The 17,367-nt window shown below is 39.7% G+C and overlaps 1 protein-coding gene and 1 long non-coding RNA gene across 6 annotated transcripts in view; one reads left to right on the forward strand and one right to left on the reverse strand.

Annotated features, from left to right (window-relative positions):
* Positions 1-9,384, reverse strand: part of LOC125922858 (uncharacterized) — a 31,878-nt gene extending 22,494 nt beyond the window's left edge. For all 3 annotated transcript variants that reach the window (XR_007457807.1, XR_007457806.1, XR_007457808.1), the window contains exons 1-4: positions 9,293-9,384; positions 8,927-9,135; positions 8,594-8,640; positions 6,604-6,664 (exon numbers count right to left, since the gene is read on the reverse strand). This is a non-coding gene — a long non-coding RNA (uncharacterized LOC125922858). The remainder of the gene's footprint in view (positions 1-6,603; positions 6,665-8,593; positions 8,641-8,926; positions 9,136-9,292) is intronic.
* CFAP299 (cilia and flagella associated protein 299) overlaps positions 9,342-17,367 on the forward strand; it is a 604,615-nt gene continuing 596,589 nt past the window's right edge. For all 3 annotated transcript variants that reach the window (XM_049630714.1, XM_049630712.1, XM_049630713.1), the window contains exon 1: positions 9,342-9,452. In XM_049630714.1, the coding sequence (XP_049486671.1) occupies positions 9,342-9,452 (111 nt within the window). The remainder of the gene's footprint in view (positions 9,453-17,367) is intronic.

Raw genomic sequence — 17,367 nt, forward strand, 5'->3', positions numbered from 1 at the left:
AAACTGCTAGGTAGAGATGGATAAATGGGTAGATGGGGAGTGTGTCAAGGGGTTGGAAAGACAGGGAGAGGAAGGTGACAATTTTGAATGGAAAAAAGATGTGAAACAGACATTTGTTTTTTTTCGAACAAGAGATCAGACACACTGAGACAATATGGTCATCTTGCCAAGAATGTTGTTATTTGTAGTCATTTAATACAGTATGTGTTTTCTTCCATCAAAGTGCATTATAGGATAATGACTCCACTGTTCCCCTTTCTTCTCAGAGACTTCCTCCAGGTTAGACGTAAACGCTTAATGAACGCGTACGTTATAACAGAATATTACAGAATTTTGAAGTTAGATGTGATCGCAGAGATCATCCAACCTAAACTCATTCTTTTAGAGAAGACAAAATGATTTTCTGATTTCTTAAGATGCAACATGCTTGCATTCTTTCTGTTAAGTCTGTCCTTCCCACATAGAAAACTTTTTTTTTTACCCCATTCCATGTTGTACCTTGCAAACATTTTTATCATAACTTCTATAAAGTTTTATTTTCTCATTTATTTACAAAGTTGTTTCCCCCAACCTGCTTAGTTCGTCTTATTTTTCTTCACTCAATCAACTACCAGTTCATGCCTTTTGTGTCTCCTGTCCCAAAATGTCAATATCCTTGAAGATAAAAAGGACCAGACTTTATTTTTGATTGTACTTTCAGGGCCTACGTAGCACAGAGCTTGATTTGGTTATGTTAAATTATTGCTGGGTGAGTAAGTTTTACCTTTGCTTTGATAAGTAAGAGTCAGTGGGAGAGATGGCTCAAAATGTCTTTTATCGCAATTATTGTGCTTAATTTATCTGCAGTCAGAGAATGTTTGAGATCCTGGAGAAGCAAAGCCAAGTACAATGAGTTAATTAGCTCTTAATGGAATTGGCATCTCTTCCTTTAATGCTTCTTCTAGAGAGGCTAGTGAAGTATAGTGATCTTCCTTCCAGACCCTTTTTATATTGGCTTAGTTGTAACAGGTTGTGTTATTACCATGGCTGCAAAAATACTTGAATATCTAATGAGCTCTGACATTGTACTCAGAGGCTAGAAGGAAGACAGTGGTTTAAAATAGATGCAGCCTCTCCTCTTAGGAATTCTATAGAGGTCACTGCGTATTTTAGAGGGGCTAAATATATTCCTCAGAGAGGCAGCCTGTTTCCACCTTGTATCTGGGGTTTTAAAGATGTCACTTTTTATTTTCTTCTGAAATTTCATCTGAATTTTTTATCTTCAAGTCGGTGCCTCATTATTTGAATTTATTAAGTATCAGCAAGTTTTCATTAAAAACCAACCACATTGATGTGTTTCTTATTTTAAGCCGGTGTAAGTTTGATTGAAAATGAAAATCTTTTTTAATCTTACTCAGGTGTAAAAAGTAGGTATTAAACTTGAACTCAGTTACTGCTTTATAGAATTCCTTCCCCCAAGGTTTCTTGAATCTGTCTTTCCTACACTTACTTTCCAACTCCGACTCCCTTCCTTCCTCTCTTCTAGATCTAAGAGGTCTTTCTGCCAACCTTCCAGTCATTTGCTGCTGTCAGGATAATCTTTCCAAAGTACAATTCTGATTAGCATTTCTTTCCAAACATTTCTTTTGATTCTCCTTTACTTGGACAATACAGTTGGAGTTTATTAAATTGACAAATCTCAACATGGTCAGCTTCTGACCATGTCACATGGACATTTATTCAGAGTCCCATATTCCTATCTCAATACTTCAAATTTACTACAAAGGCCATGTTATGCTTTAAACTTTTGTTGAATCTTCCAGTTAGAAGTGACTTTTAGCTGCTCTGGATTTGCATAGTGCTTCAAAAATATCATTTGTCTTACGTTATTATTATGCTAGTAATGTAAAGCACCTTTCTAAAATTTGGGTGCTAACATTTAGGTTGTTTATAGTTCTCACACTGAGTGTATTGCCTTTTACTTGGTAGTTTCCAGAAGTGAATGAGTAAAACATACAGGAAACTTTTATTCAGCAAATGGTTTTTTATGCAACTTAAAAAAATCTTTTTAATGTTTATTTTTGAAGGAGAGAGAGACAGAGCACTAGTGGGGGAGGGGCAGAGAGATAGGAAGACACAGAATTTGAAGCAGGCTCCAGGCTCTGAGCTGTCAGCACAGAGTCCAACATGGTGCTCGAACTCACAAACTGTGAGATCATGACCTGAGCCAAAGTCGGATGCTTAACCAACTAAGCCACCTATTCAGCAAATGTTTTGAAGACCCAGTATATTTCAGGTGCCATGTCAGATGCTGAGAAAATGGAGGTGAACAGGGATGATAAAGTCTTTGCCTTCATGTGTATAGATTCTTTTTTGTAAATATTTTATTTTTTTAACGTTTATTCATTTTTTGATAGAGACAGAGCATGAGTGGGGGAGGGGCAGAGAGAGAGGGAGACACAGAATCCGAAGCAGGTTCCTTGCTCCAAACTGACAGCACAGAGCCTGATGCGGGGCTCGAACTCACGGACCGTGAGATCATGACCTGAGCTGAAGTCGGATGCTCAACCAACTGAGCCACCCAGGCGCCCCTCATGTGTATAGATTCTAACAAGGAGTATAGACATTTTGCAAATACCTTATAATTGAGATGTTTATAACAATGAGGGGAGTAGAAACTGCTCTGGGAATATATAAGAGAAGATCAATTACTACATCTCTATACTTCTATCTATACCAATATCTGTAAAATGGAACTAATAGTTAAAAGAATGTGTACTTTGAAAGAATGTTCTAGGTAGAGGCAACAGCATATTTAAAGATCCAGTGACAAAAGAAATTGTGGCTTCTTTAAAAACTGAAGGCAGTCCAGTGTAGTTGGAACATGTCATGGGTGAGACGGAGGGGTCAGAGGAGAGTCAGAATGTGGAGGGCCTCGTAAGCCATGTTTTAAAAAAATATTATTCTAAGGGCTATGGGAAGACAATGGAAGTTGTCAGAGGAACATGATGAAATAACATCAGTGTTTTTAAACAATCACTGATTACACTGGGACGAGTAGAATGGAGCCATTGGGGTATAAGGAAACCAGGAAAGAGGCTATTTTGGGAGTGTTGGTGTCAGTCTCTGGCTTAGTCAAGGAAGCAATGGCAATGAGACTGGGAAGAAATCGAAGCCTACAAGAGATATACTTGGGAGACTAAAATAATAGGTTGCATATTTCAGGGGTGAAGGAGAGGCAAGGGTCATGACTGTCTTCCCAATTTTTTCCAAGAACCACCAAAAGAAGGGGAGGCTGTATGTTGACAGAGGGAACCCTGGGGTAGGAGCAAGATGAGGAGCAGGGGAAGAGAAACAAGCCAATTTTATACACGTTATACATCCAGTGGTATCTGGTAAGAAGTTGGATGTTTCATTGGAGCTCAAGAAGGTAACCCAGCTAGTTCTAGATTTGGGAACCATATGCATGTAGGCCAGAAGTAAAGTTATGGACCTGGGTGTGATCTCAAAGTGAGACGGTAAAGAGGCAGGAAAAAGGCCTAGTAGAGAACCCTGAGACATTCTAAATTTTTAAAAAGTAGTTAAGGGGGGGCGCCTGGGTGGTTCAGTCGGTTAAGCGTCTGACTTCGGCTCAGGTCATGATCTCACGGTCCGTGAGTTCGAGCCCCGCGTCGGGCTCTGTGCTGACAGCTCAGAGCCTGGAGCCTGCTTCCGGTTCTGTGTCTCCCTCCCTCTCTCTGACCCTCCCCCGTTCATGCTCTGTCTCTCTCTGTCTCAAAAAAAAAAAATAAATAAAAATAAAAAAAATTTAAAAAGTAGTAAAGGGGAAGAGGAGCCAGCAAAAAGAAACCCTAAAAAATGAACAACAACAAAAAAAAGCTGACGGAAAACCAACCAACTAGTCTCAAGGCTAAGTAACGCGAGGGAAGTTAAGAAACTTTTGAAGAAAAAGGAGTGCTCACAAGATCCAGTGCACCTGAGAATCAAAGTAGTATGAGGACAGAAAAAAAAAAAAAATATGTCCATTGGCCCTCAAGGGCAAGGAAGTCATAACTGACTGGTAACAAATTTCAGTGGAACTGTGTGTAAAACTAGATGAAATGTGTTGGGCAGAAAGTGGAAGGGAAGAAAAGGGAGAGAGTGATTGAAGTTAACTCTTTCAAGAAGCTTTGCTATGAAAGGTGGGAGAGTCCATAGCTGAAGTGGGCGGTGGAGTTGAGAGGCTTGTTTTTAATTTCCTTTGGTTGGTTTTAAAATGGAAAAGAGGCTGGGGAGAGGGGGGAGATTTTGAGAGAAGTGAAAGGAAGGAGAAGAGAGAGAAAGTAATGATAGAGGTGATAATCAAAATAAGAAATCCTGGGAAGGCAGAAGGAGAGGCCTAAGAGGATGTAAATCTCTTCCTTTGAAACAAAAGGGAAGAAGAACCGAGGTGTGAGTAAGCTTGTGTATCTGAATGAAGGATATCTAATCTGATGGCTTTTACTTTATTCCTTTGTGGAATAGAAGTCAAGATTACCTGCTTTGAAACAGGAGGATGCAGGATTAAAGACAGAAGAGAAAATAGGGAAAGGCACAGTAGAAAATAAGAGTGAATCGAAGGTACAAAACAGTTAAGACTGTGGTGTCAGTGCTGAGTACCCCCACTTGAAATAGGCAGCTTTGCATCGGCAGCGGTGGCCCTCTATTTCCACGTGATGTGTTCTGAGACTGGCCACTCAAGGGAAGTTTTGTTATAGATTAGATCCTAATTCCCATGTAGACAAACAAGTTGAGGGAATTTTCAGTGAAACTGTTAGACAAACCTTCTAAGAGCCATTGAGAGGCCAAGTTTTCCTCTGTTCCAAAGAGATGATTGTAGCTATGACATCTCTCATCTATCTCATAGCACAGTAGTGATTTTCAACTTTTATCAGCTGCTAAGACCCGTCAACCCTGCTCCTGGGACTTGTCTTTCTCTCTTCTGGATCCTTCCTTACACACTGTTAGATACAGTCAAGAGAAGAGAAAACTTGGGACTTATGGCATAGGAAAACATTGTGTCTCCAGACGGAGAAGCTGTGGAACCAGAACTCCAGCACTTTAGAATAACTGAGATGGTGTGAAGGTCCAGTGATCTCATCACAAGAAACATCTTAAATAAATTCAATGTCATCATTATTACAAAGCACAAAAGAGCTCTCCTTGGTTCATGATTAAGCAATAGTGCTCATTTGCAATCCATGGAAACTTAATAAGCAATTGGGCAACAACACACACAAATTTCTTATCTTATTAGAGCAAGCGTATGTTTTTCTTTCTTAAGTGATGATAATGTGTTAAATCCATCTTAATAGAGCCTCAAGTTCTTACTCAGAGTGTTTAGCATCCCATCGACATAATAAGCAAGGCATTCCGCTTGCGATCTTGTCAACCTACCAAAAGTATGTTTTCTATTCATTTTCCCAGACACCATAGTATATTGCTGAACAGCTGGAAATAGAAAACTGTAGAGTTTAATTTGAAATTCTTTTACTTTTTATTTATTTTTTTAATGTTTATTTATTTTTGAGAGAGAGAGAGAGAGAGAGAATATGAACAGGGGAGTGACAGAGAGAAACAGAATCCCAAGCAGGCTTCAGGCTCTGAGCTGTCAGCACAGAGCCCAATGTGGGGCTTGAACTCCTGAACTGTGAGATCATGACCTGAGCTGAAGTCAGCCGCTTAACTGACGGAGCCACCCAGGCACTCCTGAAATTCTTTTACATAGTTCTACCAGGTAAGTACAGTACCAATGCCTGTTTATTTTAAAGACACACTTATACTTAGATTTTTCCTACATTCCTGACCTTTGTTTTACCCTTGTGCTTTTTTTTTTTCCTACTCAACACCAACCTAAATATGGCATATATCCTGTTATTCTCACATAGCACATATTTATTCTCATTTACATTTTGGAGTTTTACTGTGAATGTACATAATCCTTGCTGGTCCTTTTTTTTTTAATTTTAATTTTTTAATTTTTTAAAATTTTTTTCCTTGCTGGTCCTTTTGCAAGGAATGAAATTGCTGGGATTTGTGGCTAAATTCCAGGTTTCGATCTTTAAAAATCCCAGACTTTAAGTAGGAATGCATTGTTTTCCAAAATAAAGTATTTCCCAATCATAACAAAGACTTTGCAGTTGGAAATAGGGACTTGCTGAAGCTCATTAATTTCTCTCTTACTGTCTTTTTCTCAGGCACTTGTCAAAAAGTAGTTTTGAACTTAAATTGAAAGTTAAACAAAAGACAATTGAATTAAACCTACAATAATTCAAGCCTTTCTGTAAGGAACAAGGCTAAACTTCTAAACTTTCTTTTTCTCTTTAAATATTCATAGAGAAACCTATTGGTTGAAAATCACCCTAAATGTTTTGAGTTAGGAGACACAGCTAGACTCATTGACTGAAAGTATTTGCATAATTGTTTAAATTTGGGTGCTTTAGAGCTTACCTCATCAAAGACTTGTTTACCAAACAGTAAATTTAATGAGGTTTCCACTGAAAATGCACAGTCCCAATGGATCATAATAGTATAATATTCAAACAAAGACCGCACACTTTACTAAAATACAGGCCTTTGTAATCAAAGTGCTATAGTTTAACGAACCTGAGATTTTCTAGATGCTTTACTGCTTCTTGAAAGTGATGAAATCTTGATGGAGGAGGACCTTAAAGCAAATATAATCAATATAAATAGGGGCACCCAGACACTTTGACAGGAAGACAGAATTTTTTCAGTAGTGCATGATCATCACTCAAAGCCATTGTTATTGTAGCCTAGACTTTTTCAAGGACATGATTACTACCTTCTGCAAACTCTTCAACCTAGCACTCAAAGCCTTCCGACCAAGTTTCTTCCTCCGGGAACCTTCTTTTCCTCTACACTTCTTAGGGGCCCCCTCATAACATCAAAACAATGTGCAGCTTTCCCCTACACAGAACCTGATCTTTCTTTCCTCCACATCTTAGAATATGCATCCCTTTTGCTCCTGTTATTTGTGCTAAGTTCATGTTGCCTTTCTCAATTGGATATATATAAATATATACATATTTTTTTTTCTAAAAAACATATATATTTTTTTCTAAAAGACAACAAAAAAACAACTTTCATAATGAATTCCATGTGGCTCTTCAAACCTCTACTTACCTTAACTTCCCTTTGTGGGAAATCAGGATTCATAAGTTGTGTTGCTATTTTTATCTTTAAGATTTCAAACCAATTCATTTAGATTCACTCTATGTTGTGAATCATGCTAACACTATTTTTTCCAGTGGACTTGGTGTCATGATTAAACAAGTTGATGCGTAGGAAGTATTTAGAACAGAACTGGCACATCGTAAGGTCTTAGTAATATTACAAGAAAGCAAATACTTGTATTTTCTGTATACAGTAAGTGGCTGAAACTTTTCCAGGCCTTTGCTTGTGCTCAATTCACACTAAATAATGCTTCTTTCAGGAGTGACTTATAGAATTTCTCTAGACGATAGAGAATATTGAAAGTTATGCCCCTTATTAGAATGTCTTAAGTGGCAAGAATGATTTCTTTTCATTCTTGGGCTATTTGAATTTTCATATCTTTTCAGATATTAGATGATGTTAAGTTGGTGGTTGTTAATTGTAGCACAAATAGTAGTTAAGGATGTAACTCATTGTTGGCACTTACCACAGTGCTTGACGTGCAGGGAGTGTTCAATAAATGTTGTTATTATTGTTGTTTTGTTGTACTTTTGTCTCTCTCTCTCTTTTTTTAAGAGGCTCCATGCCCTACATGGGGCTTCAACTCATGACCCTGAAATCAGGAGTTGCATGCTCTACTCAGTACAGTAGGCACATTGTACCAGGCATCCCTCTTTTTTGTTGTATTTTGAGTGCTCAGGGTTTCTCTATCCTTTCTGGTCTCCTGAATGCAATGATTAAATTGCATTTAAAAAATGTCCAAAATGCCTTTTAAAATATTTCAAGAGATAATTCATTAATTAAAAAACAAGTCAGTGATTCTGCGTGCATGGGTGGCCCAGTCCCTTAAGTGTCCGACTCTTGATTTCAGCTCAGATTATGAACTCATGGTCGTGGGATTGAGCCTCATTGGGCTCCGTGCTGAGCGCAGAGGCTGCTTGGTACTCTCTCTCTGTCCCTCTTCCCCACACACCTCTGCTCTCTCCCTCTCTAAAATAAATAAGTAAACTTAAAAAAAAATGTCGGTAATATCTTAGAGATTATTGTGCCCACATCACTTAAAATTTGTACATTTGTGACACCGTGATTTTTGAGATGACCTTTTTAAATTGGGAAAGCTGACTGCCAAGTATCTTACCAGATATCTTCATTAAAAGAAACCTTTTTAGCACACCTGAAAATCTTCAGAATCAATTCTGTAAGTACTTAAAGAGCAACTACCAGAGGCTCAGTATTGTACTGTGTGTTAATTTGCAAATATGATTTGTAAAATACTAAAATCCAAATAAGAATTCTGAAGTTTCACCAGCTGCCACTTTAGATTACTTTAAATCCATTTTAAAAAATGCAACTTTGTTCTAAGGGGAATGTCTTTAGTAAGAACATTTACTTTCTAATTTTCCACAGATATCTTACTTACCCTTTAAAAAAGGCAGCTTCGACAAAGGCAAGGTCTTTCATTGTGTGCTTATTGAAAGTTAAAAAAAAAAAACAAGTTTAAAAAACAAGCAATTGGGGCCAAAAGAGGTTTTCAAAGATATTCTCACTGAATTTCTTTCATTTGGGAAATTCATAAATTCTTCCTCATATCCAAACATTAGCAATAATTTGCCTTTAAGTTTTATTTTTAAAAATAATATAACAAATCATTAAATATTTTATTATTGTTTTTTGATACAAGATCATTTCCAAAGCCTTCAGTTTTGAGATACGCTTCTTGCAAAAATAGACCTTCACTTTCTTGAGTGCTAACCTCGGTATTTTTGTCCCGCATAACATTGCGTTAGAATGAGATTAAGAGTGCTGATCTAGAATATTTTGTCGACACATCCTGGCAGTCTCATAATATTTAATTTTGGATTGCAATTTGCATCTCTCACGTGGCTCCACGTTTCACCAAGGTTTGAATCAGCTGACGGGTGTCAGGCTTGAATTTGAAGCGGGTAATTCGAGACCGCGTTCCTAGGAGTTACGGGGAAACACGAAACTCAGTAACGAACACGGGGGGTGGGGGTGGGGTGGGGGTGGGGGTGGGGGTGGGGTGGGGTTAACTTCCGAGGCTCCGCACCGGTTCCCAACTGATCGGAAAGAAGACACGAAGGGGGTGGAACTTCCTGACCTGACGCTGGCGCCTCTGTCGCTAGGGACGCTTCGGCTAAGGCAACAAGATGGACCAGGAAGAGAGGCTGACGGCCGTGGACAACGTAGTCACTCAGTTCAACACCTATGAAGATTTCCTCGACTCGCAGATCACTTCCGTGGACCTGTACTACCTGGAGGTAAGAACTGCGGCACCGCAGAGTGGACCCCGTTTTCCTCTTAGTCCTTCCCGATCCCTCATTCATGGAGTGGTCGCCCCCTGGCGGTGGACTCCGGCGACGTCAGGCGCCGCAGTATCCCGACGGCGGCGCCAGAGGGGCGGGGAGCTGAATCACCGGGTCCTGAACCCGCCCCGTACGGCCTCAGTCCGGCCAGAATTCGGGTCCCTGGAGGTGGCGGCCCGTGTGGAAACATGCGGGTGCGCCCGCACGCCCGCAGGGAGTCTTCAAAATCTGCCTTTCCCTCTCACATGAGGCCTCCCGGCCCATTCTTTCCAAAGTCATTGTCTGCGAGGAGGTGGCTGGATGCGGAGACCTGCGGAGACCCTTGCGCTGGGCTGTAATGCAGGTCTGGCACGCTGTTTCTCTTTGCTTTGCCACTTTGTATTAAAGAACAGAAGAGAGTAGCCTTCCAGGGCAAGTGGCGACACCAACCTGGTGTATCTGGTGTCATATAGGGCATCTGGGCCCATAAACCTCCACCCCACTCTCGTACCCTTAATTATGGGTAGGCACTACAGGAATATGTAGGCATATTCCTGATTTATGTTTATCGAGCTGCGAATCACAACTAATATTGAGAGTAAAAAAAAAAAGATCCTGCTATACTGCAAAGTTAGACGTCATGGGGTTGGCCACTGTCTTCCACTCAGCAACCATCTTCCTCCCCTCTTTAAAGGTGTGTGTTTGATGGGGTGGGGGAGATAATGGAGTGGGGGCGGCAGAGAGTTCTTGTCTTCTGGGAGGCGAACCAGGATGGGCTGGAAAATAACAGGCTGAGAGGTCCTGAGAGGCAGGAGGTGAACGGTGGATCCCTATAGCCCTGGGATCTTGCCAGACCAGGCCGACTAAAGGCGCACTGCCCTGGAGACTCTGCTGGCGGGGAGCCAAGACACAGCCCCAGAATGCCTCCTTCCTATTTAGGCCAGGCAGAACAAGCGCCACTGGGTGGTGCCAAACCACAGCCGAATCTCTGAAGGGTTTGCATCTAGTAGCCAACTCCCCAAACCCCGTGTCTGCAACAGCATAATTCTGCATTGTGGTGGATTTTTGGGCTCCAGAGATCATGTTAGCAAGATTTTTCTTACATGCTTACTTAAATATTGATTGCAAGGTTTGAAAAGTGCTTATTCTTTGAAATGCATTCATGTGCTAGATATGAACGTTAATTCTACATAGCTAAGGCAGAGGTACATGCTATACGTAGCATATACGCTTGGCAGTATTTAACCCAAGAATAAATGAGAGAACTGTTCTCCAAAGAAAGTGAAATACATGTCTAATAAGGGGACCTGGAGGGAGTAAAGGGGCCTGAGAGATAATCAGAACTGAGCTCGGAGTAACTAAATAGTGCTAGAAGTTCAGACTAGGTGCTGAAGAGAAAAATAGAATCTGTTGTCAAGACCTTCTTTTTTTAGGTTTATTTATTGATTTATTTTGGGGGGGAGGGACAGAGAGAGAGAGAGAGAGGTGGGGGAGAGAGAATCTCAAGCTGGCTCCTCACTGTCAGTGCAGAGCCCAATGCGGTGTTCGATCTCGCAAACCAATCTTGCAAACCTTGAGATCAGGACTTGAGCCAAAATCAAGAGTAGGGTGCCTAATTGACTGAGCCACCCAGGTGCCCCTTGCCAAGCCCTTCTTATTTCAGCAGTTAGGTTGGAGAGAGTGGGATATAACCCAACTTTGCTTCCTTCTTCATGCCCACATATCTTCAAGTGGAGTCTCTTTTACACATAACTGCCACAACTCACCTATTCCGAGGTGAGTCCAATTAGGGAACTAGGTCTGTACAACTAGAGGGAATCCACACTCATGTCCATATCAGTTAATCTAGTCCTCTGTTCATGTGTGTCTACAGATGTTTGAGCAAACCTAATAGCACGAAAGAGATAGCCCAAGGTGAGTAAGGAGGGTAACTAATGTCAAACAAAACATTTAAAACCCAGAGACAACTTTAAATAAATTCTAATTTTCTATCTCAGAGGCATTTTAATATCTATCAAATCTATAAGCAAATTAATAGACTGCTATGAAAAGGGAGCAGAGAGCAAGAAAGAATTCTTAGAATTTAAAAATATAATTGATAGCATTTTTGAAAGGGCTAATAGAATGAACACTTTTTAAAGGACAAATTAATTTTCTGGAAGTTAAAGGTGATATAGTTACCCAGAATATAGTAAAAAAAAAAAAGTGGAAAATAAGAAAGAATTCTATGAAAGAAAATATGAAAGAATAGTTTCATGATGCTCAATATCTATCTAATAAACTTACCAGAAAGAAATTATACAGAAAATGAAGGTGATAATCAATTGAATAATGAAAAAATTTTTCTCTGTTGCAGGTAAGCACAACATTAGCTGTTAAGCAGGATAAATGAAAAAGATTCATCCCTAGATAGATAGTGGTAGAATTTTATAATTCTAAGAATAAAATGGTAATTCAAAAATAATTCAAATTGGCTTGTATGACATCAAAATTAAAAACTTTTGTGCACCAAAGTACACTATCAATAGAGTGAAAAGGCAGCCCATAGAATGGGAGGAAATATTTGCAGATTATATATCTAATAAGGGGTTAATATCTAGAAAATGTGGCATGCGTGCACACACACACAGGAGTATTACACAGCCATGAAAAAGGATGAGATTGTGCCATTTGTAACAACATGGATGGACCTAGAGGGTATTATGCTAAGTGAAAAAAGTCATACTGAGAAAGACAAATAACATGATTCCACTCATAAGTAGAATTTTTTAAAAAAGTGAACAAAAAGCAGAATCAGATAAATACAGAGAATAAACTGATGGTTGCCAGAGGGAAGGGGGATGGGGGGTGAGTAGAATGGGTGAAAGAGAGTGGGAGATACAGGCTTCCAGTTATGGAATAAGTCATGTGAGAATACAAGGCACAACATAAGGAATATAATCAATGATATTATCATGGTATAATGGGATAGATGCAATGGGACACACTTGTGGTGAACATAGCATAATGTATAAACTTGTAAAAATCACTAAGTTGTACACCTGAAACTAATGTAACATTGTCAACTCTACTCAAAGAACTCACCCCACAATGATATACCATTTCACCTCTTTCAGGATAGCCATTTAAAAAACCCAGAAAATAGGGCATCTGGGTGGCTCAGTCGGTTAAGCGTCCGACTCCTGATTTCCGCTCAGGTCATGATCTCGCAGTTTGTGAGTTTGAGCCCTGCATCGGGCTCCGCACTGACAGTGCAGAGCCTGCTTGGGATTTTCTCTCTCCCTCTCTCTCTGTCCCTCCCCCTGCTCGTGCTATCACCCCCCCCCCGCCCCTCTCAAAATAAATAAATAAGACTTAAAAAAATATATAAAAAACCCAGAAAGTAATAAGTGTTAGCAAGGACATGGAGAAACTGGAACACTGCACCACTGGTGGCAGTGTAAAACGGTGCACTTACTGTAGAGACAGTATGGCAGCTCCTCAAAAAATTGAAGTTAGAATTACTATATGATCTAGCAAGTTCACTTGTGGGTATACAGCCAAAAGAATTGAGAGCAGAGACTAGAACAGATATTTGTATACCTATGTTTTTTTTTTGTTTGTCTGTTTTTTTAAATGTTTATTTACTTTTGAGAGAGAGACAGAGGCGTGAGCAGGGGAGGGGCAGAAAGAGGGAACACAGAATCCGAAGCAGGCTCCAAGCTCCGAGCTATCAGCACAGAGCCCGACACGGGACTCGAACCCCCAGACCGTGAGATCATGACCTGAGCCGAAGTCGGATGCCCAACCGACTGAGCCACCCAGGCGCCCCTGTATACCTATGTTTATGGCAGCATTATTCACAATAACCAGAAGGTGGAAGCAACTCAAGTATCTATTGATGGATCAATACCTAAACAAAATGTGCTACATCTACAATGAAATATTATTCAACCTTTAAAAGGAAGGAAATTCTGACACATGCTACAACAAAGGTGAACCTTGAGGACATTATCCTGAGTGAAATAATCTAGCCACAGGAAGACAAATACTGTGTCATTGCACTTTTATGGGGTACCTAGGGTAGTCAGATTCACAGAGACAGAAAGTAGAAAGGTCATTGCCAGGTCTGCAGGAAAGGGAGAATGGGAGTTATTGTTTAACTGGTACAGAGTTTCAGTTTTGTAAGATGAAAGAGTTCTGGTGATGATGGGGATGATGATGGCACAACAGTATGAATGTACTTAATGCCACTGGACTATATACTTAGAATGGTTAATTTTGTATTTTGTATATTTTATACAAATTGAAAAAATAATTCAGAGTGTCTACAGAGTACCTATAAATCAGCTTGATCTTAGACTTTGCATTCCCAGTAGCGATTCCTAAAAGGAAAAGGGAGTAAATATCTTTAAACTTCTAGAAAATTTTATTTTGGACCTAGAATTCTTTCCCTGGCTGTGTTAGCTATTTTCTGTTTGGCCCTTGAGATCGACATGCTGTCATACCCTACCTTGTTCTGTGCCCCAAAGAGATTGATTTCTGTTGCCTGTTTCAACTGGGCCCCCTTTCCCTTTGGCCAATTGGGTTTAGCCAATAAGAGTCACCAGCAAGAAATTAGAAGCCAGCAGAAGAGAGAGGTTAGGCATCCCCCCCACCCCCACCCCCAGACTCCTTCCATACTGTGCTGTAGGTTAGGAGTGGATATTTTCTTACAAAAAGCCACAATTTAGTGTCGGGCCCTACCCCTACGGCTGTTTCCCTGGGCTCTATTAACTGTTCCCTCCTCTTACCTTATTGGACTAGTTAGTTAGTGGCCGTTAATAGCTTATTGCTGTTGCTAGCTGCAGGGTGCTTCATTATCTCTCTAGGATTTCTCTTAACCCTGTCTATACCTTTGTTAATTAACTCAGCCACTCAATTTCCTTCAATTACTACATTTAAATGTGTCCTCTGTTTCCTGCCTGGACTGAATAAATAAACTAAGTTATTTAGCATTCAAATGGAAGTGCAAAAGAAAGACTTTTTGGGGCGGAAATGAGGGACTTCTAAAACCACCTGCTGGTCTTTTCTGAATTTGTAACTTGAGCAAATACTTCATATATTTTCAAATAATTTTTCAAATTTATTGCTATAAATTTGTATAGTTTTCTTTTGTCTGTATTATGGTTCTTTTCTGATTTTCTTAAAATTCTTTTTGAATGTTTATTTATTTTTGACAGAGAGAGAGAGACAGAGAGAGAGACAGAGACAGAGACAGAGCATGAGCGGAGGAGGGGCAGAGAGAGGGTGAGACATAGAATCCGAAGCAGGCTACAGGCTCCAAGCTGTCAGCACAGAGCCCTATGCGGGGCTCGAACTCATGAGCTGTGAGATCATGACCTGAGCTGAAGTCAGACACTCAACCGACTGAGCCACCCTGGCGCCCCATCTTTTCTGATTTCTAAAATTGTTTGCATGTTCTTTATTTCTACCATCAATCTTGCCAAATATTATCTATTTTATTAGTCTTTTAAAAGGATAGGCTCTTGACTTTCATTAAGCAATCAAAGCTTACTGGATTTATATATTTTAATTTCTGTTTTATTTTTCCTGTCGTTTTTGTTAATTCTTCTATATTATTTAGGTGCCTTTGCTATTCTTTCTCTACTTTCTTGAAGTAGAATGGTTAGCTGTTCATTTTCAAACTTGTTTTTTCCCTAGTAAATACATTGATGGAATTATTCTCTCTATATTTTATTAAGGTTTGTTATATGATTTCCTTGCCAAAAATTTAAAACTCCATGACAAAATATGTCATAAATAAGTCAAAAGGCAAGCAATTACTTGCAAGTAAATATTTGCAAAATGTATAATCAACCAGGACCTACTATCTAGAGTAAAGCCCCGTGAATCAATAAGAAATAGATAAAATCTTACAGAGCAATGAGCAAATTTAACAGAGAGAATTCTTACATAGATACTAAACGTAATAATTATATGAAAAGTTGCATATATATATATATATATCAGACTGTCACTTATGGGAATTTTTTTTTTTTAAATCATGAAACTATACCAAATGTTTCCCCCTTAACTGACTTGCTACCAAGTGTCTGGCTAATCCCAAGTCCTGAGCTCATTTTTCCCCAATGCCCTCAGCAAACTGAGAGGCAACCCACCCCGTCATGTTTCTTATTGCCAGTAAAACGTCCTCTGGCAGCAGAGATGGCAGCAAACACTTGGTTACCCAGAGCCTCGTCTTCATGGCAGGTATCTTTTTGCCTCTGCATCCCAGGGACTGCATTGGACTCCTTCAGACTGGGAACAGGGCCTTTAATGAGATCAGAGCTCCCATGCCGGGTCACCCAGAACTAATCAGAAAGCCCATCCTTCAATTCTTCTTCCTCTGGAATCATTGCCAGTAGCTGATTGTGGTTTAGGCAGTCAGAGAAGCAGAACGCACGCACAGGCATGCATGCACGCACACTTACACAATACATATATGTATAGGTGTGTGTGTTCCACGTATATGATTTTGTGCCAAGATTTGACCTTACACAGTTAAGAGAACTGTTCAAACAGTGAGTGAAGGGCTGTTTCTTTGGTGTCTGGTGCTGAAGCCTGAAATCACTAGGACACACAGCCCGGAAGGAAAGGCACATGAGAAACGGGGAGGGGGAACAGGGGCAAACTGAGAGACCTGCAAGGATGAACTAGAACTTGTAGCAGGCCGTCAGTTGTGGTGTGGGGGTGACCTACAGGAGAAGCTGGCATCTTCGGTTATGGAGCTAAACATGGCCCAGGAGTTGGAGAAGCTGAAGAAGATCTTGTAGGAACTAGAACAACATGGTTGCTTCTTGTGCCTTCCAAATCTATTGCAGACGTCTCTTATGGCCCAAACTAACCTGTACATACCAAAGGAGAGGAAATTATGGGAAACTGAGTTTATGCTTAGCCAAGTTGACGGAATACAAATTCACTGCATCTGCCATTTTTAACTTTTCACAGGGAGAATGTATTTGTATCTGACTTGTATAATTAACACTAAAAAAGTGAGGGATATAATTTTCTTTCTTTTTTTTTTTTAATTTGTCTATCAAGAAAGCATGAGCATGCGTGAGTGGAGGAGGGGCAGAGAAAGAGAGGGAGAGAGAGAATCCCAAGGAGGCTCCGGGCTCTGATGGCAGAGCCTAACGCAGAGCTCAATCCCAAGAACCATGAGATCATGACCTGAGCTGAAACCAAGAGATGGACGCTTAATTGACTAAGCCACCCAAGTGTCCCAAGGATGTACTTTTCTTAAATAATTGTTTAGAACTTGCATTATACTGACATCAATTCAGAAAGGATAGCACAAAGTAGAAAGCTAAAGACTAATTTCCCTTATGAACTGAATGAAAAGCAATGTAAAACGAATCCAGGAATATATTAAGAAATAATAGATCAGAGTAAGATTAGTGTGATTTATCATAGGGGTGAAAGGATGAACTCATGATATTAAATTTAAAAAGACAAAATATAACTTCTATAGATGCATAAAAAGCATAGGATAAAATTTCAAACTTCCTCATATCATAACTTGAAGAGTATACAGCAAACACTTGTAAACCTCATATACAGTGGTTAAACATTTCAAAGTTTAGCATGGGAATAGAAACATGATAAAAATGGTTGCGAGTACTCTTAACTTTTTATTGGTAATCTGGCTGCGGCAATGCTACAATGAAAGGAAAGTATCATAAATACTTGGAAGAAGGAGTCAGAATATTATTATTATAAAGGTAGTATGATTATCTGCCATGATACAAAAAAATACAAGAAAATTAACTGGAACCCTATTAGAACAAGTCAGTGAGTTTAGTGAAGAAATCTAAGATTGAACTACAATAATAACTCTTTTCTCCAGCAGTAACTAACATAATAACAAAAG

This window comes from Panthera uncia, chromosome B1 (genome assembly GCF_023721935.1).
Source record: "Panthera uncia isolate 11264 chromosome B1, Puncia_PCG_1.0, whole genome shotgun sequence".
NCBI classification, from domain to species: Eukaryota; Metazoa; Chordata; class Mammalia; order Carnivora; family Felidae; genus Panthera; species Panthera uncia.